Raw genomic sequence first — 27740 nt, 5'->3', positions numbered from 1 at the left:
CCTTTGGCGAGCTCTTTCAAATATTTTGCCTACAATGGAAAAATTAAAGGAAAAACGAGTTGTAAATGTTTCAAATTGTCGTGTGTGTGGACATGGGGAGGAATCAGTGATGCATGCATTGGTAGGATGTGACTGGGCCGAAGAGGTGTGGAGATTAAGTAAGTTTTTGGAGTTGAGTGTGCACGGTATAAACTATGATTTGTGAGGGCTGTTTAAATATGCAAGGTATGAGCTTACACATACTGACTTGTCTCTATTTGTGCTGACTTTGTGGGGTATTTGGGAAGCTCGAAATAAATGGTTGTTTGAGAATGTTAAAATGGCGGCGTCACATGTTGTTGAACGAATCGAAGGGCTGTTCCAATCTTTTGTTTGTATGCAATCTATTAGTAAGGATTCTGAACAGTCTAATAGAGATATATCTGTTGAGAGATGGGAGGTGCCTCCAGTGGGTTGGTATAAATTGAATGTTGATGTGGCTGTGGATAAGGTGAATGGTAAAAATTCAAACCCACCTTGTTGGGGGAATTCTTTTATATTATTATTCTATAATGAACATATATCACCATAATTTTGTACAAAATGATCATTATAATTTTCATGTTTACACGAAATAATGACAACGATTTTAGTTCATGATTGAGAAGGTTCAAGATCATAGGATCCGAAAGCGATCCTTATCCGAGCTCCCAATTACTTTATGTACTGCACTTGACAAATAATATTTTGTAAGGAGTTGGTTCATCCATGATTTAAATAATCATTTCCGCCATTATTTTATGTTAGGTCAAGTTGTAAGATCTTCACTAAAAGAGATTTTACTAACCAAGATTTCAAAAAACTTAGATACGTAATATGTTTAACATCGCAATCAAAATTGATATTAAATTTTACGACAATAATATGTACATAAAAAACAACATATCACATAAAAAAATTTAATTACAAAAAAAAAATTACTACAAGATAATATATTTTTATCATTTCTGCACTTTAAATTAAATTTTGTTCTATTTCAGTACATATAACAATACTCTAAATTTTATCGATGCCGATGTACATCAAATAAGATATGCTATGCCCGCAGCTAAGAAATAAATCCTACGAAGAAATTGTCAACAATGAAAAAGAGACTTGCTACCAACTGTCTATTAATTTCTTAAAATTAATAAACCAAATAAGATAATTCTTAATAAACTACCTTGTTGATGCCGAAATCTGAACCAATTGGTTAGTGACTCAGTTTCAGATCCCTGCATCAGCATTAAATTTGTTGGTGGGAAGCTGCTGGTCAATCTCCGAGAATATTCTCTGACTATGAGCAGAACATTCATGAGCATATAATCTTCAAGCTGACGATCAATAAGCACCTGAAATTACAGAGAATGGTAAGAGGAGCCGGAAGTTTTTCCGGCGTAAACCCTCCGACGCTCAAGTCAGTTATGGGGTTTATAGGAAAAACCAAATATGCCATTTCTCATATGGCTTAATAAATATTGCCTTAAAACCAAAAGCTTTTTGAATAATTTTCAGAAAAGTAAAGTAGAGTCTCCAGAAAGAATTTCTCAGTCAGATCAAGAGAAAAAAAAGCCCCTTCTGGCGTGGTTTTCTCGGGGTTTTTATAAACACCCCACACCCACGACCTTAGATCGTGCCAATAACCATTAATTGATCAAATTCGTGCCCTGATTTTTCGGAGGAGCTTTGTGGTGGTTTATTTTAATTGAGTCTTTATTCTTGGTCATCACCTGGTCGAGGTGATCTGCTCAAGTTTAGACCACCTGGTCGAGGTGATCTGGTCAAGCTCATAGCACATGGTCGAGGTGATCTGCTCGAGCTCATAACACCTGGTCAAGGTGATTTGCTCGAGCTCATAGCACCTGGTCGAGGTGATCTGCTCCACTTCATAGCACCTGGTCGATGTGAACTGCTCAAGCTCATGGCACCTGGTCGAGGTGATTTGCTCCACTTCATAGCACCTGGTCGAGGTGATCTGCTCCACCTCATAGCACCTGGTCGAGGTGATCTGCTCCACCTCATAGCACCTGGTCGATGTGATCTGCTCAAGCTCATAGCACCTGGTCGAGGTGATCTGCTCCACCTCATAGCACCTGGTCGAGGTGATCTGCTCAAGCTCATACCACCTGGTCAAGGTGACCTGCTCAACCATTTGCTCACTTTCACTTGGAGGAGATCATGGTCGCTCTATTTAATTCCTCAAACACCAGTCCCCCAGTTTCTAGTGTTGAAAGTAAAACAAATCAACACTGGAAACTATAAAGTTTATAATTTTGGCAAACCTATGCCTTATGAATATTTTTTGCGAATTTTGCCCAATCGTCCTCACACGACTGAGCAGGTTTGGGCAAATCTTTACTTTAGCAAATTTTGCAAGATATGGCTGCTGGTCCTTCAAACGACCGAGCAGGAGTTGGCCCATGTTTGCCTTAGTAAAATTTTATAGAATTCGCCTGCTTGTCCTTAAGGCGACTGAACAGGAATAGGCACATGTTTGCTTTAAAAAATTTAGTAGACTTTAGCTGCTGATCCTTTAGACGACCGAGCAGAAATAGGCACATGTTTGCCTTAGTAAAATTTGTAGTCTGCCTGCTGGTCTTTTCGGTGACCGAGCAGGAATAGGCACTTGCTTGCCTTAAAAAATTTAGTAGACTTTAGCTGCTGGTCCTTTAGACGACCGAGCAGGAATAGGCACATGTTTGCCTTAGTAAAATTTGTAGTCTGCTTGCTGGTCTTTTCGATGACCGAGCAGGAATAGGCACTTGCTTGCCTTAAAAAATTTAGTAGACTTTAGCTGCTGATCCTTTAGACGACCGAGCAGGAATAGGCACATGTTTGCCTTAGTAAAATTTGTAGTCTGCCTGCTGGTCTTTTCGATGACCAAGCAGGAATAGGTACTTGCTTGCCTTAAAAAATTTAGTAGACTTTAGCTGCTGGTTCTTTAGACGACCGAGCAGGAATAGGCACATGTTTGCCTTAGTAAAATTTGTAGTCTGCCTGGTGGTCTTTTTGATGACCGAGCAAGAATAGGCACTTGCTTGCCTTAAAAAATTTAGTAGACTTTAGCTGCTGGTCCTTTAGACGACCGAGCAGGAATAGGCACATGTTTGCCTTAGTAAAATTTGTAGTCTGCCTGCTGGTCTTTTCGATGATCGAGTAGGAATAGGCACTTGCTTGCCTTAAAAAATTTAGTAGACTTTAGCTGCTGGTCCTTTAGACGACCGAGCAGAAATAGGCACATGTTTGCCTTAGTAAAATTTTTAGTCTGCCTGCTGGTCTTTTCGGTGACCGAGCAGGAATAGGCACTTGCTTGCCTTAAAAAATTTAGTAGACTTTAGCTGCTGGTCCTTTAGACGACCGAGTAGGAATAGGCACATGTTTGCCTTAGTAAAATTTAATAGACTTTAGCTGCTGATCCTTTAGACGACCGAGCAGGAATAAGTACTTGCTTGCCTTAGTAGAATTTACGAAATAGCCTGCTGGTCCTTTAGGCGACCGAGCAGGAATATGCACTTGCTTGCCTTAGTAGAATTTGTGAAATAGCCTGCCGGTCCTTTAGACGACCGAGCAGGAAGAGGCACTTGCTTGCCTTAGTAGAATTTGCGAAATAGCATGCACGCCCTTTCATAAATCATTCTCATATTGAGCAACTTTCTAGATATTAAGTTGATTGAGTTATATCACTAGCTTTAATATGAGCTCTATCAGTTTGACATGTACAAACTATCCTCATTTGATAAATTACTAGTAGGTAAATACTATAGCCGCAAATAAAGGCTGCAAATGCATGTTTTCATGTAGACATCAAGACATAAATTTGTTAAAATTTCTAACCTGATTAAGATGCAACTTTTTGCATCAATGTCTCCTTCCAGGTGCATAGCTTGCCTCATTCGCAAATGTATCAAAATTGACATTTTGTAGTGAAATTGCATAACAGAATTCCCTGCATATTCTTCAGACGAAAATGAGCTGTCTGATTCCTGCAAACGTGTGCAGCCAATGTGCTCTCATTTGAGGTTTTTATTCAAATCCTTGAATATGAATCTGTTCTGTAAAAGAATTTGAAAAACTTGTCTAGCGATCTGAGCCAAATCTGAATTGGCCATAATACTACAAACTAGCTGCTCCATGATCATTAAAAAGTCACTGCACTCATAAATATGACTTTATAATATTATTCCCATGTAAAATTTGGAATTGAATAGTTAAAAAAGCATGTCCAATTCTTAAATTGATAAAATATCTATGTATCTATTTTATACATGATTGGTTATGTTATCATGTTGTGAAATCAAGTACTAATTCCTCACATTCCCATATGACTGCATAATTTACTCCTGATATTCCAGGATCGTTGTGGAATGAATTCCTAACATTTTGAGATCATCAATTCCATAATGCACTATCAATTTAAAGTTACATGTCTCAACAAGAGATTTGTGCTCATGCATGCATCATTGATGCTAAACATATGCGTGATGATAAAAAGAATATTCAGCTAAGAATAATTTTTTAGTTAAAAAATGGGATGCATTTGCAAACTAATCTAATTAGTTTTAATGTGCATAAGATAGGCAAGTTGCGACAATAGCAGTATTACAATTTGCAAAAATTGAATGATATAAAATAATCAAGGAAGTGGTTCGAGTGCACCTGTAATTGACCATTTGAAATATGGCTTCTGACCTTTGGTAAATTTTTTTTTTTTTTTTGTGAACTTCGTTCTGCTCTATTGTTGTGACTATACTTCCCCTACAGCTTCTGAGCTTCCTTTCATTATCACTGTGAAAACCTTCATACTTGCTTGATGAACGCTCATGGTAATTGAAAAAAACTGAGAAAGAATTTCTTTGTTCCTGAATGGACAATCATTTGCCTTTTTCCCAACTTATTTTTTATTATTAATGCTTTGCCTTCCATTTGCCTTCCTTGATTCTGATCTAGCTTACTCAGCATATCATTTTATAAGCTTAATAAAACATTTAAATGATCTATAACTTATGAAAAATGTGAGTAGAAAAATAACATAATTCGTTTAGACTTTCTATCAAATAATTGGTGGGCTTAACATCATGTCCTGATTATGTGATTATCTTCCTTTTGATTTTACCCAGAAATTTCACAATAACAAATAGTTAATCTAAGGTAGCTTAAGCAACAAAGGCATGGATATGTTCTTAAACATAAAAGCCAAACAGGTAATTCTGAAAACGATAAGTGTGCAGCACATGCTTTCAAGCGATTAAAGTAAGCATGTTGTTCTGACAATTGGATGGCAAGCACATGATTAACTAAAGACAAATGGCAAGCACATGATTCCTGTAAGTTCTCATGCCATGCACTGGACTTCAAATCCTAACTTTGTTAAAATTCACTTCAGTTCTAATTACTGGAGGTTATTCTTTATTCTATTTCCAGAATGTAGAACTTATTTAGCAATAAACGAGGCATGCAGTAAATGATGCACGTGAATTACAGCTTAAGCAAATTGAATTTATGGTCTAGTCATGCATGGCAAACAATATTTCCTATACTCAAATTGGATTTATGATCACAATAACCAAAATTGTGCAATCGAATAAATTGATTTTCATAATTTCGTATTGTAAGCCGTTAAACTTTTTAGATGAAGTCATCAAGATAGTATGTGAATTAAAATGGAAACCCGCATTGACGACTTACCGATTGAATAAATAAATTTTTCAATACCTGGATTTGGTCGTTGGCCTATGGGCAGTGTTTAGTCGATAATTACTCGCATCAAACTTAATTTGATAATCACTTCTGATTCGGCCAGATTCAAATTGGTAGAGACAAAAAATTGGCTTCTCGTATCGATCCCCACAGACGGCGCCAAATGTTGATGCCGAAATCTGAACCAATTAGTTAGTGACTCAGTTTCTGATGCAGGTTTCAGATCCCTGCATCAGCATTAAATTTGTTGGTGGGAAGCTGCTGGTCAATCTCCGAGAATATTCTCTGACTATGAGCAGAACATTCATGAGCATATAATCTTCAAGCTGACGATCAATAAGCACCTGAAATTACAGAGAATGGTAAGAGGAGCCGGAAGTTTTTCCGGCGTAAACCCTCCGACGCTCAAGTCAGTTATGGGGTTTATAGGAAAAACCAAATATGCCATTTCTCATATGGCTTAATAAATATTGCCTTAAAACCAAAAGCTTTTTGAATAATTTTCAGAAAAGTAAAGTAGAGTCTCCAGAAAGAATTTCTCAGTCAGATCAAGAGAAAAAAAAGCCCCTTCTGGCGTGGTTTTCTCGGGGTTTTTATAAACACCCCACACCCACGACTTTAGATCGTGCCAATAACCATTAATTGATCAAATTCGTGCCCTGATTTTTCGGAGGAGCTTTGTGGTGGTTTATTTTAATTGAGTCTTTATTCTTGGTCATCACCTGGTCGAGGTGATCTGCTCAAGTTTAGACCACCTGGTCGAGGTGATCTGGTCAAGCTCATAGCACATGGTTGAGGTGATCTGCTCGAGCTCATAACACCTGGTCAAGGTGATTTGCTCGAGCTCATAGCACCTGGTCGAGGTGATCTGCTCCACTTCATAGCACCTGGTCGATGTGAACTGCTCAAGCTCATGGCACCTGGTCGAGGTGATTTGCTCCACTTCATAGCACCTGGTCGAGGTGATCTGCTCCACCTCATAGCACCTGGTCGAGGTGATCTGCTCCACCTCATAGCACCTGGTCGATGTGATCTGCTCAAGCTCATAGCACCTGGTCGAGGTGATCTGCTCCACCTCATAGCACCTGGTCGAGGTGATCTGCTCCACCTCATAGCACCTGGTCGATGTGATCTGCTCAAGCTCATAGCACCTGGTCGAGGTGATCTGCTCAAGCTCATACCACCTGGTCAAGGTGACCTGCTCAACCATTTGCTCACTTTCACTTGGAGGAGATCATGGTCGCTCTATTTAATTCCTCAAACATACCTAATAGTAAATTGACAAAAAAATCTACAATTCTTAACTTAGTTTATCCCTACTAACTTCCAACATAAAAAATAAAGTCAATATTATTATTGATGAAAGATTTGAAAACTATGATAATAATTATGAATAACTCTAGTTATATACTGTTAGCTCATAATTATTCTCAAATAAGACAAATACTCTTAAATCCTAAATAAACTACCATTACAAGTACGATTAAAACAAGTACACTAACTAAAAGAAGATTAATTCTATTAAAATACTAAACACTAATTAAACTCAAATACTATATTTCCTAATTTATTTTTCCCTTATCCTTTGTACGTCATAAAACCCACAAAGAAATGTCAACAATGAAAAAGACTTGCTACCAACTCTCCAATAATTCTATAAATTTAATTGACGTAAATAAATAATAAAAATATGACATGCATGCATGCATAAACTACGTCCCAACCACCCACCAAAATAGCAGAGTGGGCAATCGCTATATATACATGTATATCATTTCAAACCAGAAGCAAGAACTTGCAAAAGCAACTTAATTAATTTCTTTTGAGTTTTGATTCCGAAGCAGATATCTTTTCTGAAGTGGTTGTCATCTATTGCCAGTTTTCTTGTAGTGTGATCATGTCCTAAGTAACAACACAAAGCATAAATACAGCTCTAATGTTTTTCAAACTCGGCCAAAGTTGTTGAACATATAAATACTCAAGTGTTCAGTGCTCTTTATTAAATTAACATGATTGGAAATAATTAAATAATGAAAATCGGATTATTATGATGACTGGATTAGTTAGCTAGATTGGTGTTATTTTGTCTAATTATCAAGGAGAACATTCAATTATATATAATATGTCCTTTGTATTTTCTCTTTTAATTAAAATCATAAAAAAACTTGCGATATAGACCATGTATTTGTAATGTTGTTTATAGGAGTAAATTGTTGTTGTTTTCATGATTGTCAAATATTTTCTCTTTTAATTAATCATAAAGAACTAATAGTTGTATTAATTAATTAGTATAAGCTAGCTAGCTGAATGTTCAATGTTATTGCACTTTTGAGCTACATATGGTATGGTATGCTCGGTCAATGAAATTGAGATTGGAGTTCCTGTGATATGATACTATTCAATCAAGCAACTTTACTCTTCATGTTAAGACATAAACGAAAGTGCACATGCATTAACTAGATGATAATCAAAAGACCAAGATTATATTCCCATCATAATTAACAACTAAATATCCAACATGATTCAGTGTCAATTAATCTTTAGTTTTTTGTATTAGTTTCTTTTTCAATATATATAATGGCACTTGTTAGAGTGCACTTTATGCACTAGTTTTGCATTGTTTACTTCCCTTAATATCGATGTTTTGCACTTAATAATAGTGATTTACTTGTGTTTTACTTTTGTAGGTGCAATTCTATTGATTAGTGATAAAATTGAGTTACAAGATGATGTTTAAGGATGATTGTTCTCTTGGAGAAATTATGAGCGGCAGAAGAACTTTATTGATAAGGCGTGGGCGCGTGCTGTCAAATGCGAACCTGCAGTTTTTAGTTTAACGTGTTTTGTATTTTTAGTTATTTTTGTAATTACGAATTTAATATTTCAGATATTAGTATTTTATTTTAAATAGAATTCTAGAGGAGAAGAGAGAGAGAGTATTTAAGGGAGGAATCTATTGTGAAAAAGGGAGGATGGGGATTGGAGGAAAAGAAAGAAACCCTAGATCTAATTTTTCTCTTCTCTTTATGAAGAACTAAACTTCTTTTTCTGATTGAAGGATAATGAAGCTTTGATTCATCACTACTGTGAGATCTTTCTTGTGCTTTAATTGTTTTATTGCTTTTTGGGTATTTATTTATTCTCTGTATTATTTTCATGATCATGTTTGTTAATTAGGTAATTGGCCACTATTTAATTATCAACTTAATCTATTGTCAATTAAAGGATTCACCGTATGAAGAATTTAATGTTTGTGACAAATAACATAGCAGAGAGTTGTGTTGTGAGAATAAACAATCTAATTTAAATGAATCATCATATGTGTTGATTAGGATTTGGGTCTCTCTGGTTTTCAAGCTGTCAATTGATTAAATCCTATGATTGTATCTAGGGTTGTCTATTGATTAGGGAAATAACCAACGGTCGTACCTTGGTTATCGACTAGTTAAGGAGAAATTGGCTTTTAGAGGATCTCAGTAGCTATAACTGGTCTATTCATGAGTAATAATAATCTATATTTGAATCAATGATCAGTAGTCAAATCAAATTGAGTTAATTCCTTCAACCAGAGTTTTCTCCAATTTGAATCACAACTTTAATTTGCATTCTTATTATTTTAATTTGATTTTTATTATTGTCAACAAAATCCCCATTTTATGTTTTGCGTTTCAAAAGGATTTAAATAATTACCAATCTCTGTGGACACAACCCTGTTCAATCACTATACACAATTTATTTAGAGTAAGAATTTATTTTTGTTGGCTTCGACAACCACCAGCACTCTAATGAGCTGGATGTTGATTTAGCTATATTAGGCACATTCGGGTTAATATGCTAAAGGGCTTCTAATATCATATAAATTACATTGGTTCTTCATAATTATTAACACATCAATATGACTAGTTGGAAAGTAATAAAGAGATGGATTTTTTTATTTTGAAATAACAGAATTGATTGAAGAATATTATTCAAAGAGTGAGACTATTTGTAGTTTTAGATTTACTTAGAATGCCCTTTTATTATGTGCACCAGCAAGTAGATTCCAACAGATCACTTTTTCTTTGAACACTTTTGTAAATATCAAAATTCTCCTCAATAACATTCCTTCTTTTATCTTTATTTTCCTTAGTACACCCATAAAAATATTCATCACACCAAAATTAATTACCTTTGCTCTCCTTATTTTTCTTGGCAAAGCAAGTCTTCAAATTAAACATTTGCTTGTGATGCCATGATGAAAGAACGCTGCTGCCATAACAAGAAATGGCATTGCAAGAATGTAGAATGACACATGTTACATAGGCAGTTCTAAATCAAGATTGGGATTAGGAGCCACCCTTCCTCTTCCTGCCACTCTAGCATATTTGGTGATTGTTGATTTACCAAATTTGGAACGCCTGTCTTCTTCAATTGCTGATCATCAAAACCTTATTTCATTGAAACTCTGTAATTGTCCCAAGCTCAAGTACTTTTCAGAGAAGGGCCTGCCTGCCTCTCTTTGGCGATTAGAGATGTCGGGTAGTCCCTTATTAGAAGAAATGTACACAAAGGATGGAGGACAATATCGACACTTGCTAACCAATTTACCGTGCGTCATAATAAATGGTAGAGCACTGGATTTGGATTTGAAGCAAATGAGGAATGATTACTGAACTGGATAAATTAATTAATTACTCCTACTGCATGGGCTCATAAATCTCTCTTAGAACAGAGGAGAAATGTAATATGTGACGGCCTGTATGTAATTCTTGATGTTGTATCTTGGTATAGTCTTGATGGCTTGGCATTCTTTGGGCAGCTGAGTTGCTTACTTGGAATGGTAGAGCTAAGCTGTAGTCTTCAAATAGCCATCGGCATGGTTCAATGGCAAAAGCAAGTCTTCAATTATTTATTGATCTACTGCTCTATTCATATACAACTAAAAATCATTTTGATTCTTTGACTAATAAGAATTGTCATTCTGAACTAATGGCCAATGAGCTGAGGATTGCTGCTAAAATATGAGTTCTGTGTTCTATCATGCATTTTGTATACTACTAATTGTTTGAGCTTAAAAATTAAGACACCAAAACATAGATTCTGTTCTAGCTACTGTTTTTCTCTTTAGATGTGGGATTAATTTTTAGCTTTATCTTTTAAGGCCTATGACATCCCAATACGCGTGTGTTTGTGTCTATATATACAATAGCCTTATCTTAATTAGCTAACATTCAACAGTAATAATAGCAGACTGTGCTTTTATTCTTTTTGCAAAAAATAAATATTTGCCCTGTTTTCCTTTGTTTATTTGCTCTGCAACTTGTAGGGTCTTCATTATTTCTCTATTTTCCTAGCTTTTTTAACATCTCAAACTTGTCAAATATTTTAGTGATTACTTTGTAAAAATTAAAAGTTTATATTTCCTTCAATTGCATTGCTTTCAATTACTTTAACCTTCACAAACTAAACCAAAGTAAACTTTTTCCTTCGCAAATCTCTTTTTAAAAATTCCTACTTTCCTATAAGGCTCTCTTCTATATAAATTAATAATTACTTAATTCAAAACTAAATTTATATTATATGTATTTGGGGCTTTTACAAAATATATTCTTATTGTTGTTGTTGTAATTGATTTTAACTCATCTCATCTCTAATATTTTTTGTATACAAAATCAAATCTCTTCTCAACATTCTCTAAAATTATTGGTCAAAATTAATTGAACTTCTATTTAAGATGTAGTTACAAAATGATTAGGGAAGTGATAAAATAAACTCGAAGCATTCAATATCCATAAACTCGAAGCATTCAATATACATCTTTTACTTTTAATTGTCACATTATTTTCTAGCAAGTAATATTAAATTTTTAAAGCATCATTTTATTGCCAATTTTTTTTCTGTAAATACATATTTCATTATTACATGATCCATATTTGTTGTCTATCATTACTCATCAAACGCCACAGTGATATCATTCCCCATTCCTCTTTCTTTATATGTCAAACTAACTCAAATCAATTATATCTTTTCTACGAAATTACATAAAATTATGGAACCGATGTTTTTAATATCATATACTATCAAAATTGATTGATGAGGAATTGTTGTTGCAATTTGTGTGCTCAAGAACTGAAGCAACCCCAAATTACAGCCCAAGATCTTTAAATCAAACCAACCAAGATGCTTGCGAAGTTGAATCAGGATAATGTCTAATCAACTTTAACCAAACAGAACCAAAGATGAAATTCGAGAAAGAGTAATGAAAGAATCAAGAACAAGATGATTTAACGTGGTTCAGCTGATTTGCATCAGCCTACATCCACGGAGAAACAATATGATCAGCTTTTATTGATTATCAACAAGAATTGCCGAGCTTTTCAGATCACATCACACACAGATCAAGATCCCTCAAATGTGATCCCTATTTCTCCTTTTATAACTCACAGCCACTCTCTGTTTGTTATACCGGAACCCGCTGTTTTAACAGCTCTGCAATTGATTCTAACTAAGCCCAAAAGCTCACGTGATATGCGGGTGAAATAACAGACTTTAACGACTTGGCTTTAGCACGTGTAAGGCTTGTGACTTATTAAAGCTGAAACGGCATTTCGTGAGGTCGTTTAGTGAGTAATTATAAAGCCCACCAAAACGCCGTTTTCCTTGTCGTTTCACTTAAACAAAGCCAATCACCAAAACGCGACCATTCCCTGTCGTATTGGTCGGTTATGATTTTCTTCACCAGACACTCAGCATTAATGTAATGTTGCATGGTGATAGTACCACGCCTGTAGGATTAATGAAGTCATGTAGGCATATTTTCTCTGTTGCTGTAGGATTAATGAAGTCATGTAGGCATATTTTCTCTGTTGCTGTAGGATTAATGAAGTCATGTTGCACAAAGAATTAAATTGATCAGTTATTTCCCCTGTTTATTTGATCTGCTTAACTTGTGGTGTCTTTATTATTTGTATATTTTCCCAATATTCCGTGAACCGCAAAGTTGTCGAATATTTTGATGCTTGCATTATAACAATTATAAGTTTATGTTTCCTTCATTGATCCTTGATCCAAGCCACGTTCTGTCAGTCAGACACATGCATGCATGTGCGAAGCTTGCTCATTTTTTGCATCGACTTAACTTACCTTTTTTTTTTTTTTTTTGATCTCTGTTCTATTTCATCCTTGAAAGCATTAGCGAAATCATCCTTAGCCAATAATCAAGGGAATAGGTTCATGCACTTGTATTTCCTTATAATCCATTGTTCTGTCCATGTGGATTTGGTCGTGCGTGAATCCTGCTAATTCCTTTTCTTATATTTCAAGTAATTTTTTATTATGGTCTCTATGAAGCTTAAAATGCCGCAAATCTCGCGGAATATGTTTGCCATAACACTTCCCTCAGTAATTAATTAGCCTCTTAATAAATTCCCAATTGGCTGTGATTGTTGTTAAAAGTAATATTAATCCTGCCGGCCAACGGCAAGATTCTTTGTTTTGGGACGGGATGCTTCGCCTTTTTAAAACTCAACTTGCTCTGCCCGCAATTAATTAACCTCTTAATGATAAAAAAAAAGGAGTTTGGTGATGTAAGACAATTATTTAATTAGCGTTAATTATTTCAAGTATTTTAATTTTTGTCAACTAAAAGGAAATAAAGTAATTATATAGTAAAGAGAGAGAGAGAGAGAGAGAGAGAGAGAGAGAGAGATACGTTTTGATTTATCAACGGGTGGTGGCCTCTGTTTTTGTTTCCACTTTGTCGGAATAAACAAGTGGAAGACTTGTTAAAAGCATTCTGCTCGAACCTTCCCACTTACTGTTCAATTTTCCCATTTTTGTTTTCCAAAACTCAAAGTTCTGTTTCTTTCTTTGCACACCCAAAAAAAAAAAAAAAATGTCAATCATTGGAGAGGCAATCCTGACGGCGTCCGTTGAGTTGCTGGTCCAAAAGTTAGCTTCAGAGGGGATTCGGTTGTTTGCACGCCAAGAGCAAATCCAGGCCGACCTAAAGAAGTGGAAGAATATGTTGATGTTGATCAAGGCGGTGCTTGAAGATGCTGAGGAGAAGAAGAGGACTGATCAGTCTGTGAAGTTGTGGCTTGGCGAGCTTCAGAACTTGGCTTTTGATGTTGAAGACTTGTTGGATGAGTTTCAAACTGAGGCTTTTCGGATGAAGTTGGTGCTTGGAAATCAAGAAGCAGCTGCGGCTCATGATCAACCCAGTTGCAGTCATTCGAGAACAAGTAAGTTTCGGAAGCTCATTCCTACTTGCTGCACCAGTTTTACTCCACAATCGATTCAGTTCGATTACACCATGATGTCCAAAATCAAAGAGATCAACGACAGATTTCAAGATATTGTAACACAGAAAGACTCACTGGGTTTGAACGTAAGTTCAGCTGAGAGGTCCAAAAAAGACATTCAAAGACTACCCACAACCTCTTTGGTGAATGAAGCCAAGGTATATGGGAGGGAAACAGAAAAGAAGGAAATTGTTGAATTGTTGTTGAAGGATGATTCAAGAAATGATGGTGGATTCTCTGTTATTCCTATTATAGGTATGGGCGGGCTGGGTAAGACCACTCTTGCTCAGCTTGTCTATAATGATAAGCAAGTGCAAGACCATTTTGATCTCAAGGCATGGACTTGCGTCTCTGATGATTTTGATGTTATCAGGCTTACAAAATCAATCCTAAATTGCATTGCTACTGACCAGAATTTGGATAATCACGACTTAAATTTGCTTCAAGAGAAATTGAAGAAACAATTGTTTGGAAAGAAATTTCTACTTGTTTTAGATGACGTGTGGAATGATAATTACAATGATTGGGTTGACCTCAGCCTTCCATTTGAAGCTGGCGCAGAAGGAAGTAAGATTGTTGTCACCACTCGCAATCAAGAGGTTGCCAAAATCATGAGCCCGGATCAAGCTTATGAACTGAAAAACTTGTCAACTGAGGACTGTCTGTTAGTGTTCGCTCAGCACTCTTTGGGGACAACAGATTTCAGTTCACACATGTCATTGGAGGACGTTGGCAAAAAGATAGTGATCAAATGCAACGGCTTGCCCTTGGCAGCAAAAACACTGGGAGGTCTTTTACGTGGAAAACATGATAGACGTGAGTGGGAAGGTGTGCTCAGTAGCAAGACATGGGAATTACCAGAAGAGAGATGTCGCATTATACCAGCCCTTGCAGTGAGCTATTATTATCTTCCTCCAACTTTGAAACAATGCTTTGCATACTGCTCATTGTTTCCAAAGCATTATGAATTTGAAGAGGAGGAGATAATTTTTTTATGGTGTGCTTTGGGTTTTTTGGATCACAAAGAGAGTGGGAATCCTAATGAAGATCTAGGTCGAAAGTTCTTTCAAGAGCTACGTTCAAGATCTTTTTTCCAGCAATCAAGCAACAATAAATCACGATTTGTGATGCACGACCTTGTCAACGACCTTGCCCATTGGGCTGCAGGGGAGATATACTTCACAATGGAGTATACCTCAGAGGTTAACAAGCAACAAAGCTTTTCCAAAAATTTTCGTCACCTTTCATACATTCGCGGATATTGTGATGGCGTTCAAAGGTTTGAGGACTTGCATGATATCCACCATTTGCGAACTTTTTTACCGGTAACATTGTCAAATAGTTCGCGTGGATACTTGGCTCATAGCATTCTTCCTATTTTGTTCAGACTACAGCGCTTGAGGGTCTTCTCTCTGCGTGGTTATCGCATCTTTGAGCTACCGGATTCAATCGGTGATTTGAGGTATTTAAGGTACCTTAACCTATCTGGAACTGAGATTAGAACTCTGCCTGAATCAGTCAACAAGCTTTACAATTTGCACACCCTTCTATTGAAGGGCTGTCGGCGACTGAAGAAGTTATGTGCAGACATGGGAAACCTCGTCAAATTGCATCATCTCAATAATTTAAATACAAATTCATTAGAGAAAATGCCACTAGGAGTTGGTAAGTTGATTCATCTTCGGACGTTGTATAATTTTGTTGTGGGAAAAGATAGCGGTTCTAGATTACAAGAGCTAAAGTCGTTGATGCATCTTAAAGGGAGACTTAAGATTTCAAAATTGGAGAACGTGAAATACATTGGTGATGCGAAGGAGGCTCAATTGGATGGAAAGAAGAATCTTAAAGTGTTAATGCTTCGATGGACATGCAGCACTGATGGTTCATCTTCAAGGGAAGCAGAAACTGAAAAGGATGTGCTCGACATGCTAAAACCTCATGAAAATCTGGAACAATTTGTTATCAGTGGCTATGGAGGTACAAAATTTCCAACTTGGTTAGGAGATTCCTCGTTCTCAAATTTGGTGACCCTAAAATTTGAAAATTGTGACATGTGTACTGCCCTGCCGTCAGTCGGCCAACTGCCCTCTTTAAAGCATCTTGCAGTGCGTGGAATGAGCAGAGTAAAGAGGTTGGGTTCAGAGTTCTATGGGAATGATTCTCTAATTCCTTTTCTATGCTTGGAGACTCTTCGTTTTGAAGACATGCAAGAATGGGAAGACTGGATTCCTTATGGATCCAGTCAGGGAGTTGAAGGGTTTCTTAAATTGAGAGAGCTTCATATTATAAATTGTTCTAAATTGCAAGGAACATTTCTAGAACACCCTCCTGCATTAGAGATGCTTGTTATTGAAGGATGTGAAGCATTGTTTGCTTCAGTTACGAGTCTTCCAGCTTTTTGCAAATTGAAAATTGGTGGATGTAAAAAGGTTGTGTGGAGAAGTGCAACCGATCATATCTGTTCACAGAATTCGGTGGCTTGTAAAGATACATCAAATCAAGTGTTTCTCGCAGGGCCATTGAAGCCACAGCTACCAAAATTGGAAGAATTGGAGATAAAAAATATTAAAAATGAAACATATATATGGAAGAGTCATAATGGATTACTGCAAGACATTTGCTCTCTCAAAAGACTGATGATTACAAACTGTTCCAAACTTCAATCCTTGGTGGCGGAAGAAGAGAAAGACCAACAGCAGCTCTGCGAGTTGTCATGCAGACTTGAATATCTAGAATTGAGTCATTGCGAAGGCCTTGTGAAGCTGCCACAATCATCGCTCAGCCTCAGTTCCTTGAGAGAGATAGAAATCTACAACTGCAGTTCCCTTGTTTCCTTTCCTACGGTTGCTCTGCCTTCCAAGTTGAGAAAAATGGAGATTTGCGGTTGTGATGCACTGAAATTGCTACCAGAGGCATGGATGTGCGACGCCAATTCATCTCTCGAGATCTTGACGATTTCGCGTTGCCATTCGTTGAGATATATTGCTGAAGTCCAGCTACCACCGAGCCTTAAGAGATTGGACATCCAGAATTGTGATAATATAAGGACTTTGACAGTGGAAGAGGGCATCCAGTGTAGCAGCAGTAGCAGCAGCAGAAGGTATACCTCATCTCTTCTTGAGCACTTAGGAATTCACAGATGTCCATCTCTGACATGTGTATTTTCAAAAAATGAGTTACCTGCCACGCTTGAGTCCCTTGAAGTTGGCAATCTACCTCCGTCTCTTAAGGTACTTAATGTTCTTAGTTGTTCAAAGCTGGAGTCAATAGCAGAAAGGTTGGACAACAACACATCTCTTGAAACAATCCGCATTTCTAATTGTAAAAATCTGAAAATTTTACCGAGTGGTTTACACAATCTCCGCCAGCTTCAAGAGATAAAAATATCGCTTTGTGGAAATCTGGAGTCCTTTCCCGAAGGGGGATTGCCTTGTGCGAAACTGACTAAGCTCACGATCAGTTGGTGCGAGAGACTAGAGGCCTTGCCCAGGGGATTGCACAGTCTGAAGTCTCTTCAAGAATTAACAATAGTAGGAGGTGAGCTTCCAAGCCTTGAAGAAGATGGCCTTCCCACCAACATTCGTTCACTGCAGATTAATGGTAATATGGAGATTTGGAAGTCAATGATTGAGTGGGGCCGGGGATTTCACAGATTCTCCTCTCTGCAAGAACTCACAATCAGTGGATTTGATGACGACATGGTGTCATTTCCTCTTCCTGCCTCTCTAACATCTCTGCAGATTTCCAATTTTCCAAATCTAGAACGCCTACCTTCTTCAATAGTTGATCTTCAATACCTCACTAAATTGACAATCGAGAATTGTCCCAAGCTCAAAAACTTTCCAGAGAAGGGCCTGCCTCCCTCACTTTTGCAATTAAGTATCTATCGCTGTCCGTTGATAGCAGAGAGGTGCATAAAGGATGGAGGACAATATTGGGACTTGTTATCCCATATACCTCATGTTGTAATAGATGGTAAATGGGTTTTTAATGTCTGAACAGAGGACGAAGGCGTGTTTTTGTATGTAATTTCAAAATTCAACTATCAGTTGAAAATAATTTTAAATTAATATGGTTAGGTGTCGGTGAGTCTTTATCATGTATATAATCCGTTTTCGAATTTTTTAATTAAACAATAGAATGCTTTTTTAAAATGAGTTTGCATTATTCGGCTGTTGAAACTTCAATTTCTTTTATCTATCCTTCCGATGTACGGTTATATATATACATATATATATATATATATGAGTGTGTCAGTGTATATGGATTCTCTTCATCGGACTTTGGTAAATAATGTTTTGAAATTTTACCTGTTGGATATATATATATATATATATATACATCGAGTGCTCTTCATTAAAATAGCATGATTCGACATAATTAATATAAGTGAAAATCAAATTATTATGACTGGATTCGCTAGATTAGCATTGTTTCATCTATTTTAAATATTTTATATCTGAAAGTTATTTACATTTTTTGTATGTGTGTGTGTTTGCGCATATATACATATACATATACATACACACACACACACACACACACACACACACACACACACACACACACACACACACATATATAGTAGTTTTCTGGTTCGAAATTTTAAAGTGAAAGAAAGTTCGGAAAACTTAAAAACAACACAGTTTTAAAGGCTTGTAGTTTTAAGCCTTTAAAATCACATTTTCTAGACTATCTCGTACTTTAAAATTCCAGATTTGAACATTTCTCTCTCTCTCTCTCTCTCTCTCTCTCTCTCTCTCTCTCTCTCTCTCTCTCTATATATATATATATATATATATATATGGAATTAAAATTATTTTGATCGCGTACAGGAGTAATTTGAGTAAATTAAATTTGATTAATTAATAGTAAACCGAGCATGATTTATTAAAAGCACTTTATTACGTAATTTTCGTACACCATTATCAAATCCCCACGACAACCCCAATAAAAATATCACCATAAGAATTACCATCTGCCTCATCAGCAACAACATTATCATGTTCTTTTAATGGCGTTGTGCAGTAAAAGTAGTTTCCAATTGCTAATTAAACACTCAAGGGCTGGACTGCATTACAAATTATTTTAAATTAATGCACTATAGGCGAGTTCTTGAATTAATTTTTTCTGTGCCATCGCTGTTAATTTTAATAAATACTGTTGATGCTGAAATCTGCTCGCCCTTGGACCGATCAGATTCTGTCACCAACGTTTGTGTTATCAACTGTCACTCGAACCACTGGGGTTGGAATCGCCCTTCCCTCTCTCACTAGACCTGCGTTCAGCAAAAACGGATCAGAGACGCCGGTGGTTTTGCCGGCGTAAACCCTCCGATGCCTAAGTTAGCACAAGGTGTTTACGGGAAAACAGGGTAATATGGATTTAAGAAATTTGTAAGGAAATGGCCTGGTTGCAATTTGGCAGCGTTTCCCCTCTCTCAGTTTTTCTGTCCTGTCTTCTTCGATGTCTTTCTCTTTTATAGCCGCCCTTTGTCCCACGTTTTTCGTTTGCTCCTTATCCCTCCTTTTTCGGGTGGTGGTAGCCCCTCATGGGACTCTAACTGTTAGATTGTGGGCAAACGTGGATCTCGCGTGTCCTTCAACCGTTCTGGGAGAAGCGCAACTACCGCGATTTTGTGAGATCGTGTTCCCGCTTTCCTGGGGATGAGTATCGGCTCGGCGTATACTTCTGGGCGGTATGTTTTCCTGGTCGCATTCATCTCGGGTCGGCTCCTGTTTAACCCCGTGTTCTGCTCGTACCATATAGCTGAAACGATCCGTGCCAGGGCGGAACCAGTAGCATGGCCGACCTGGTGCCTTTATGTACTCAACACCAGTCCCCCAGTTTCTGGTCTGGCGAGTGAAATGAGTTAAGAGTAGAAACTGATGGTCAAATCTCACAAGCCCGGGGAGCTTCTCATCTGATCCTCTTTTTATTGAGACGGGCCTGACCTGATGTACCATTTCTCTACTGAGGAGACTCCGACCTGAGCGTGGGCCTAAGTGAACCTGCCCATAGCATACCTGGGCTTACTTCTAACCTGGCCTCTTGTAACGGTTGGTGACGTGGCATCTCCAGACTCTTCGTATTTGAAATTTGAAACGACGGGCTATCCATCCTCGATATATGGGGGGGTGAGCTGGCATATCCCATCACTTAAATGCTTCTATTTCCCCTTTTTCGTTTCAAATCCCTAGACTGGAGTCATCCTTATCTTGCTATTCGTTTCTCCGCCGTTAACCAAATTTTCTCTCAACTTTGCTCACACTTCCAGCGTCCGGAGTATCCATTCGCCGGGTGTTTTCTCTGTCACGGCAGCGCTATCAGTGTCAGTCTATTCCAGGTATAGTCTTTAACATTTTCCTCTGGTTGTTGTTGATTGGGTTCTGTGTTGCCTTCTTTGTGTCCATATACTCGAGTTTTCTCTGCTTTCTTTTGGGGATTTCGGTATGTCAAATCGGAAGAGGAAGTTAATTGTTGATGAGGGTGATGAAGAGTCAGGGGACTCGGGCCTCAATGTGCCAATACCCACTGATTACTTAGGCCCCTCCAGCAGTGTAGGTCCTTCCTATGGCAAGGATACCCTTGAATACCCACGCCCTTTGGTTATCTCTCCTTCCCCCGAACTAGAGCTTGTAGGGAATAGAGGTGGGCCTGCGTCGGGCTCTGGTGAGAATAACAGTTCTGGTGGGGTTGGAGTCCCTGAAGGAGTTAGTGATGGTGAGGGGAGCAGTTCCGGACCGAGCAGACCTGCTCAGAAAAGGAACCTAGGCCATAGGGTGGAGGCTGATTCCTACCCTATTGATTTCATGGCTTGTGCCACCACCCCCACCGATCTATTTAAACTTAGGAATCTCTACAACATCCCCAACGATGTTCTTCTTGTAATCCCTGGGAAGGGTGACGTTCCTAGTCGGCCTCCGCGGGGGTATATGACGATGCACCTAGAGAGTTTTAAACTAGGAGCTCGGCTGCCCCTTCAGCGTTATTTTGCCAAGATACTGGGAGGTATGCACCTGGCCCCAGGTCAGCTACACCCGAACGGGTGGAGGGTTCTATCGGCTATGTTTGTGTTGTGGGAGAGGTGCGGGTTGGAGGAGCCTTCCCTTGTTGAAGTGAAGCATTTGTATCAGCTGCGGAGCAGCCCAAGGGAGGCGGGCTGGTACTACTTCATGTCCAGTTCTGCAAAGAGAAAGCCAATCACCGGTTTCCCCTCCTCGTGCAAGAATTGGAAGAACAAATTCTTCTTTGCTGGGGGAAAGTGGTGTTCAGCACTTCGTTCGTTGGGTGGTGATCTTTACCTACCAACGCAGTTTGTCACCCCAGGTCGTTCATTTTTTTGCCTGTATTCTTTTTCAAACTGCCACTTATTGGGTTCTTTAACCTTGTTTGTTATTTCAGAGTCATGGGGTTTGATCGGGGGGCTTGAAGATCGACCCTTGCTTCAGGTGGAGACTGCTATGGTGAACGCTTCTACTTGCCAAGACCTCCTGTCTCCAACAAACTTGGTCGGTTCGGGGCTAGTGGATATAGCCGCTGGCATGGATAACAAGATCCTCAGCGCGATGAGCAGGAAGCGTAGTCGGGCCCCGAGCAGCTCCAGCAATCCTCCTCCTCCTCCGAAGAAACCTACCGTCGGTCCTTCCAAGGCGCCTGTTCCTGCTCTGCCTCCTCCTCCCCCTCGTAAGAGTGGTGGGGAGAAAACCTCTGACAAGAGTCCTCAGATCAGCTTGCAATCTGGGGACCGATCTTCTCCTCTCCCATCTCGAGATCAAGGTGATTACCTGAGTCCATATCAGAAGGATTATAAAAAATCAGTTGGGCCTAAGATGGTGAAGGACATCGAGAGCATGAGCCTCTCCGAGTTGGCTGCTTCTGTTCAGAGAGTCTCCTTCAGGCTGGCCACAATGGTCTCGTGCTACAAGACCGGGTCCGCGCGTCATGAGAAGAAGCTTCAAGCTGACAATCAGGAGTTGAAAAGGAAAGCTGAATCTGCTGACCGCTCCAAGGAGAAACTAGCCGAGCTGAACAAGCAGATTACGGAGCTGGAGGAGAAAGTTGCGGTTGCTGAGTCCACTTCCTACAAGCTTGAGGGCGAGTTGAGTGATCTGAAGTCCAATCTTCAGGCTACTCAAAGTGAGAGAGATACTCTGAGGACCGCCCTTGAGGGAGAGATCAAATCCCTGAGTGACCAGCTGGCTGAAGAGAAAGGCAAATCCGCTGATGTGGACGATCGGCTGGATGCTGAGTATGACTCCGGGGTTGCTTTCAGCTATAAGTGCATCATGTCTGTGCTCGCGGAAGAATACCCCGAGCTCGATATGAGCAAGCTGGAGACTGGGGTGGAGAGATATATGGCTGGGGCCGGCCAGGGAGATAAGGAGCAGGGTGAGCAGGATCGGGTGGAGGTTCCTTCGGATGGGGTGGAAGAGGGGGATGCTGGGGGACGTACTTTCGAAGTGGGTCAAGGGTCCATGCCTCCTCCTCCCGGTATTGCTGATCTCCCACCTCCTGATGTTGCTGATCCCTCACTTCCCGGGCTCGCTGATCCTTCAGCCGCTGGAGCCGTTAACTCTGCTAAGCTTTGAGCCTATTTTTGTATAGACTCTAGATTTGCATTTGTTTTGTAAACAATTGAACATTTATACAAAGATTTTTAAATGCTCTTTATTTGCTTTCTTGTTCGGTTTTTGCTCATAGATTGTATCTTAGTAAAATTTTCGTAGGATTAACTGCTGGTCCTTCGTTGACCGAGCTGAAGTAGGCATTTGCTTTAGTAGATTTCTTGTAGAGTTAGCTGCTGGTCTTGCGTTGACCGGCAGAAGTAGGCACTTACTTGCCTTGGTAGAATCTTCGTAACTTTAGCTGCTGGTCATTCGTTGACCGAGCAGAAGTAGACACTTACTTGCCTTGGTAGAATCTTCGTAACTTTAGCTGCTGGTCATTCGTTGACCGAGCAGAAGTAGGCACTTACTTGCCTTGGTAGAATCTTCGTAACTTTAGCTGCTGGTCATTCGTTGACCGAGCAGAAGCGGGCACTTTGTTGCCTTAGTAGAAATTTTGAAGCTTTAGCTGCTGGTCTTCGTTGACCGAGCAGAAGCGGGCACTTTGTTGCCTTAGTAGAAATTTTGAAGCTTTAGCTGCTGGTCTTCGTTGACCGAGCAGAAGCGGGCACTTTGTTGCCTTAGTAGAAATTTTGAAGTTTTAGCTGCTGGTCTTCGTTGACCGAGCAGAAGCGGGCACTTTGTTGCCTTAGTAGAAATTTTGAAGCTTTAGCTGCTGGTCTTCATTGACCGAGCAGAAGCGGCACTTGTCTTAGTGAAATTTTTATTGATCTTGCTAGCAGGGGGATTTCATGTTGAATTCATCTTTATTGAAATTTGAATGTATTACAAAAACATAGAATATATGCATGTGCGACAGGCCATCAGGCATTGTAACAGAAATAACTTGCCAGAGTGAGGATTTAATAGAGCATTTTGCTTACTGGAAGTACTTCTTCAGGTGTTCGGCGTTCCATGATCTCTTCACGTCTCGTCCGTCTTGGCACGCTAATTTATATGCTCCTGGTCCAGTGGCTCGTATCACTCGATATGGGCCTTCCCACTTTGGGCCAAGAGCGCCATGGTTAGGATTCCTGGTGTTCTGGTTCACCTTCCTAAGTACCCAATCTCCTGCTCGGAACTGCCTCACGCGTACATTCTTGTTGTAATAACGCATGACCCTTTGCTGACATTGGGCCACTTTCTGCGAGGCCCCTTCCCTTTTCTCCTCCAGCAGGTCTAGGCTTAAGCAGATCTGCTCGTCATTTTGCTCCTCAACGAAATGTTCCGTTCTATGTGTCCCCACTCCAATCTCTGCTGGGATTACCGCCTCATGACCAAAAGCTAAAGCGAACGGTGTTTCTCCTGTGGCGGTTTTGTGAGTTGTCCTGTAGGCCCACAGTACCCCTGGTAGCTCGTCAACCCAAGCTCCCTTCTTCTCCCCCAATCTAGTCTTTAGGAGCTTCTTTATCACCTTGTTGGCTGCTTCCACTTGCCCGTTTGCCTGGGAGTGTGCGGGGGTGCAGAACTTCAGGTCCACCCCCAGGTTTTGGCAAAATTTCCTGAAGTTGCCGTTGTCAAATTGCCTCCCATTGTCTGTGATGATGGCGTAGGGGATCCCATATCTGCAGATGATGTTTTTCCAAATAAAATCTGTTGTCTTCCTCTCTGTGATCTGGCTGAGGACTCCTACTTCCACCCACTTGGTGAAGTAGTCTATTGCCACGATTGCATGTGTCGTCGCTCCTCGTCCCTTTGGTAATGGACCAATCAAGTCGATTCCCCATTGAGCGAAAGGCCATAGGGATGTCATGGCCGTCAGTTTCTCCGGTGGTTGTGCAGGAACCTCGGAGAAGCTTTGGCATGTTTTACAATTCTTGGCCATCCTTTTGGCATCCTGGTGCATGGTTGGCCAGAAGTATCCTTGCCGGAGTGCCTTGAAGGCTAAAGTTCTTGCTCCCGAGTGATTGCCGCATATTCCCTCATGAATCTCTCTCAGCACATAATCCGCCTCCTCATCATCCAAACATCTCAAAAGGGGTAAGGTGAACCCTCGGCGGTATAGCACTCCATCTAGTAACGTGTACCTCGCTGCTCGGCATTTTAACTTTCTTGCTTGCTTTTTGTCTTCCGGTAAAACTCCATCGCGGACATATGCGCGAATCGGGTCCATCCAGGATTCTCCAATATTTACACTCATCACCTTTGCTTCTTGCTCAATACTTGGTGAGGTCCTTACCTCTAGTGGAACTGACTTCGGTAATTTTGGATCTGCGATGGCTGCCATCCTAGCCAGCATATCGGCTCAGAAATTCTCATTCCGGGATATCTGCTTTACCTCCACTGCTTGGAAAAGCCCAACCATCTGCTTCGCCTTCTTCAAATAAAGACCCATCTTCTCTCCCCTCGCTTGAAACTGATCATTGAGCTGATTACACACCAATTGGGAATCTGCTCGAATTTCTACTCTCTCTGCTCTGAGAGCGTGTGCAAGTCCGAGCCCGGTGATAAAGGCTTCATACTCAGCTTGGTTGTTCGTGAACTGAAATTCGAACTTCACCGCGTATGTTACCTCGGTTCCCTCTGGGCTCCGTATTACAACTCCTGCTCCGGATCCTTGCTCACTACATGATCCGTCAACCATTACCAGCCATATCTCCTTCGAATCCTCGTGCTCTACCGGTTGTTCCTCTTGGACCTCTTCCCCCGGTTCAACACGGTCCACCATAAAATCTACCAGGGCTTGGGCCTTGATTGCTCCTCGGGGCTTGTAGGACAGGTCAAATTCGCTCAGCTCCACGGACCATTTTACTAACCGACCGGACGCATCTAGTTTTTGAAGTACTTGCCGAAGTGGCTGGTCAGTCATCACCACGATCTGGTGGGCTTGGAAGTATGGTCGGAGTTTGCGTGCTGCCGTTATCAAAGCTAGCGCCCACTTCTCCATTAGTGGATATCTGGTTTCTGCGTCCACCAGGGCCTTGCTTGTGTAGTATACCGGGTGTTGCTTCCCTTCTATTTCCCTGACTAAGACCGAGCTGGTAGCCTGCTTAGAGATTGCCAAGTATAAGAGCAGCTGGTCACCCTCTCTCAGAGTTGATAGTAACGGGGCGTGGGCTAGATATTCCTTCAGCTGTCCAAATGCCCCCTCGCATTCCGGTGTCCATTCCATCTTCTTCTTTTTCTTTATGACTTGGAAGAAAGGGTGACATTTATCAGTGGCTCGCGAAATGAATCGGTTCAATGCTGCCAACTTCCCCGTAAGACTCTGCACCTCCTTAACTGTTCGTGGGGACCTCATTTCTATCACCGCCCGTATCTTTTCTGGGTTGGCTTCAATACCTCGATGGCTCACCAGGTATCCCAAAAATTTGCCCGAGCTGACCCCAAATGCACATTTCTCCGGGTTCAGCTTCATTTTGTACCTCCTCAGCAATTCGAAAGTCTCTTCCAAGTGCTTCACATGGTCTTTCGGTTCTCTTGACTTAGTGATCATATCGTCCACATATACTTCCATAGTGCGACCGATCAATGGTTTGAAGATCTTGTTCACTAACCTTTGATAGGTAGCTCCTGCATTTTTCAGGCCAAAGGGCATCACCCTGTAACAAAACAAACCCATGTTAGTTATAAATGTGGTGCTTTCCTCATCCTGCTCGTTCATGGGTATCTGGTTGTATCCGGAGAAGGCATCCATGAAACTGAGCAGACTATGACCCGCGGTTGAGTCCACCAGCTGATCTATTTTTGGTAGGGGAAAGCTGTCCTTCGGGCATGCCTTATTGAGGTCTGTGAAGTCTACACACATTCTCCACTTCCCATTGGCCTTCTTTACCAATACCACATTGGAAATCCACTCCGGGTACTTAGCTTCCCTTATAAATCCTGCTTTCAGCAGCTTTTCCACCTCGGCATTTATGGCTTCGTACCTTTCATGGTTGAAGCACCTCCTTTTCTGCCTCACCGGCTTTGCCCCTCTCTTGACCGCCAGCTTGTGACAAGTTATCCCGTGGTCAATACCTGGCATATCCTCATGAGACCAAGCAAATATGTCTGCATGGGACTGTAGACACTTCACCAGCTCTGTCTTTATTTCTCTACCCAATTCTGATCCGACCTTAACAACTCTGCTAGGGTCACTCCTGCTTACAACAACTTCCTCCAGCTTCTCCACCGGTTCCTGACGACCATTTTTTGAATCCCCTCGGTTATCTAGAGAGGTAACTTGCAGCGTTTCCTTGGCCGCTGTAGCATAGCAGCTCCTGGCCATTCTCTGGTCGCCCTTTACTACACCCACAACTCCATTTGTTCTGTACTTCAGCGCCAGATAATGCGTTGACATTACACATTGGCTTATCCTCATGAACGGTCTCCCCAATATCATCTGGTAAGGACTTCTTTCCTCTACCACTACAAAGTCAAGCATCATCGTTCTTTCAAGTGGCTTTGTCCCTACAGTAATCGGGAGTTCAATGACCCCCATGGGAGTTAACCGTCCCCCTCCAAATCCCTTCAAGGATGTATTCGTTCGCTCCAACTTTAAATCTGAAATCCCCATATCATCTAAGGCCGACTTAAACAGAATGTCTACTGAGCTGCCCGTATCTACCAGTATTCGCCGCAATTCTGTACTGGCCACCAGTGCTTTAATCACCAGCGCATCCTCGTGAGGGTATAAAATGCCTTCTTCGTCGTCCTCTGTCCACATAATAGGAACTTGCCGCACTTTTGCCCTCTTGGCTGCTGGCAAATTGAAAAGCACTTATTTGCTTGTCAGGGCGTATCTCCCATAGTTCTTCCGTGCCCTGTTTGAATCCCCAGCCAATGTTGGCCCTCCTGCTATAACTTGGATAGTCGGCTGTTCTTGTTCCAAACCCCTTTCAACTCCTTCATCCTGTGCATATTGTGACTCACTGACAGGGAACGCTCCATCTACGTGCTCTTCCAAGTATTGGTTCCTCACAAAATCCTCCACCTGAATCCTTAGGTCACGGCATTGGCTGATAGTATGACCGTGACTGTTGTGGAATTTGCAGAACCTGTTCTTATCACGCCGGTGAGCGGGTTTCGTTATAGGGGCCGGAGTATACAGCAGTCCTCGACCCTCGATCCTTTCATATAGTTCCTCCATGGAGATTTTTAAAGGAGTATATCGTCTATATGCCGCGCTCTGGTCAACCAACTGAACTGCTCGGCT

The 27740-nt window shown here is 40.3% G+C and overlaps 2 protein-coding genes and 1 long non-coding RNA gene across 4 annotated transcripts; 2 read left to right on the top strand and 1 right to left on the bottom strand.

Annotated features, from left to right (window-relative positions):
• Positions 1-1066: 1066 nt before the first annotated feature.
• On the bottom strand, positions 1067-6972 carry LOC127902103 (uncharacterized). 2 transcript variants are annotated; one of them, XR_008054584.1, is made up of 4 exons: positions 6768-6972; positions 6692-6734; positions 2003-2134; positions 1067-1837 (listed from the first exon to the last, which is right to left on the bottom strand). It is a non-coding gene; the product is annotated as an uncharacterized LOC127902103 (long non-coding RNA). The 2 variants fall into 2 exon arrangements; XR_008054583.1 differs by having other exon boundaries at positions 6692-6972.
• Positions 6973-13463: 6491 nt separating this feature from the next.
• LOC102609274 (disease resistance protein RGA2-like) lies at positions 13464-18130 on the top strand. Its single transcript, XM_052440419.1, has one exon. The coding sequence runs from the start codon at positions 13589-13591 to the stop codon at positions 17993-17995; it is 4407 nt and encodes a 1468-aa protein (XP_052296379.1). The 5' UTR covers positions 13464-13588; the 3' UTR covers positions 17996-18130.
• A 2319-nt stretch (positions 18131-20449) lies between these two features.
• On the top strand, positions 20450-22588 carry LOC107175451 (uncharacterized). Its single transcript, XM_052440465.1, has one exon. It carries the CDS (start codon positions 20450-20452, stop codon positions 22586-22588), a length of 2139 nt encoding a protein of 712 aa, XP_052296425.1.
• Positions 22589-27740: the final 5152 nt, after the last annotated feature.

The sequence above is a fragment of the Citrus sinensis genome, chromosome 5, assembly GCF_022201045.2.
Source record: "Citrus sinensis cultivar Valencia sweet orange chromosome 5, DVS_A1.0, whole genome shotgun sequence".
Lineage (NCBI taxonomy): Eukaryota > Viridiplantae > Streptophyta > Magnoliopsida > Sapindales > Rutaceae > Citrus > Citrus sinensis.
This window is presented reverse-complemented; position numbering and strand designations above follow the sequence as displayed.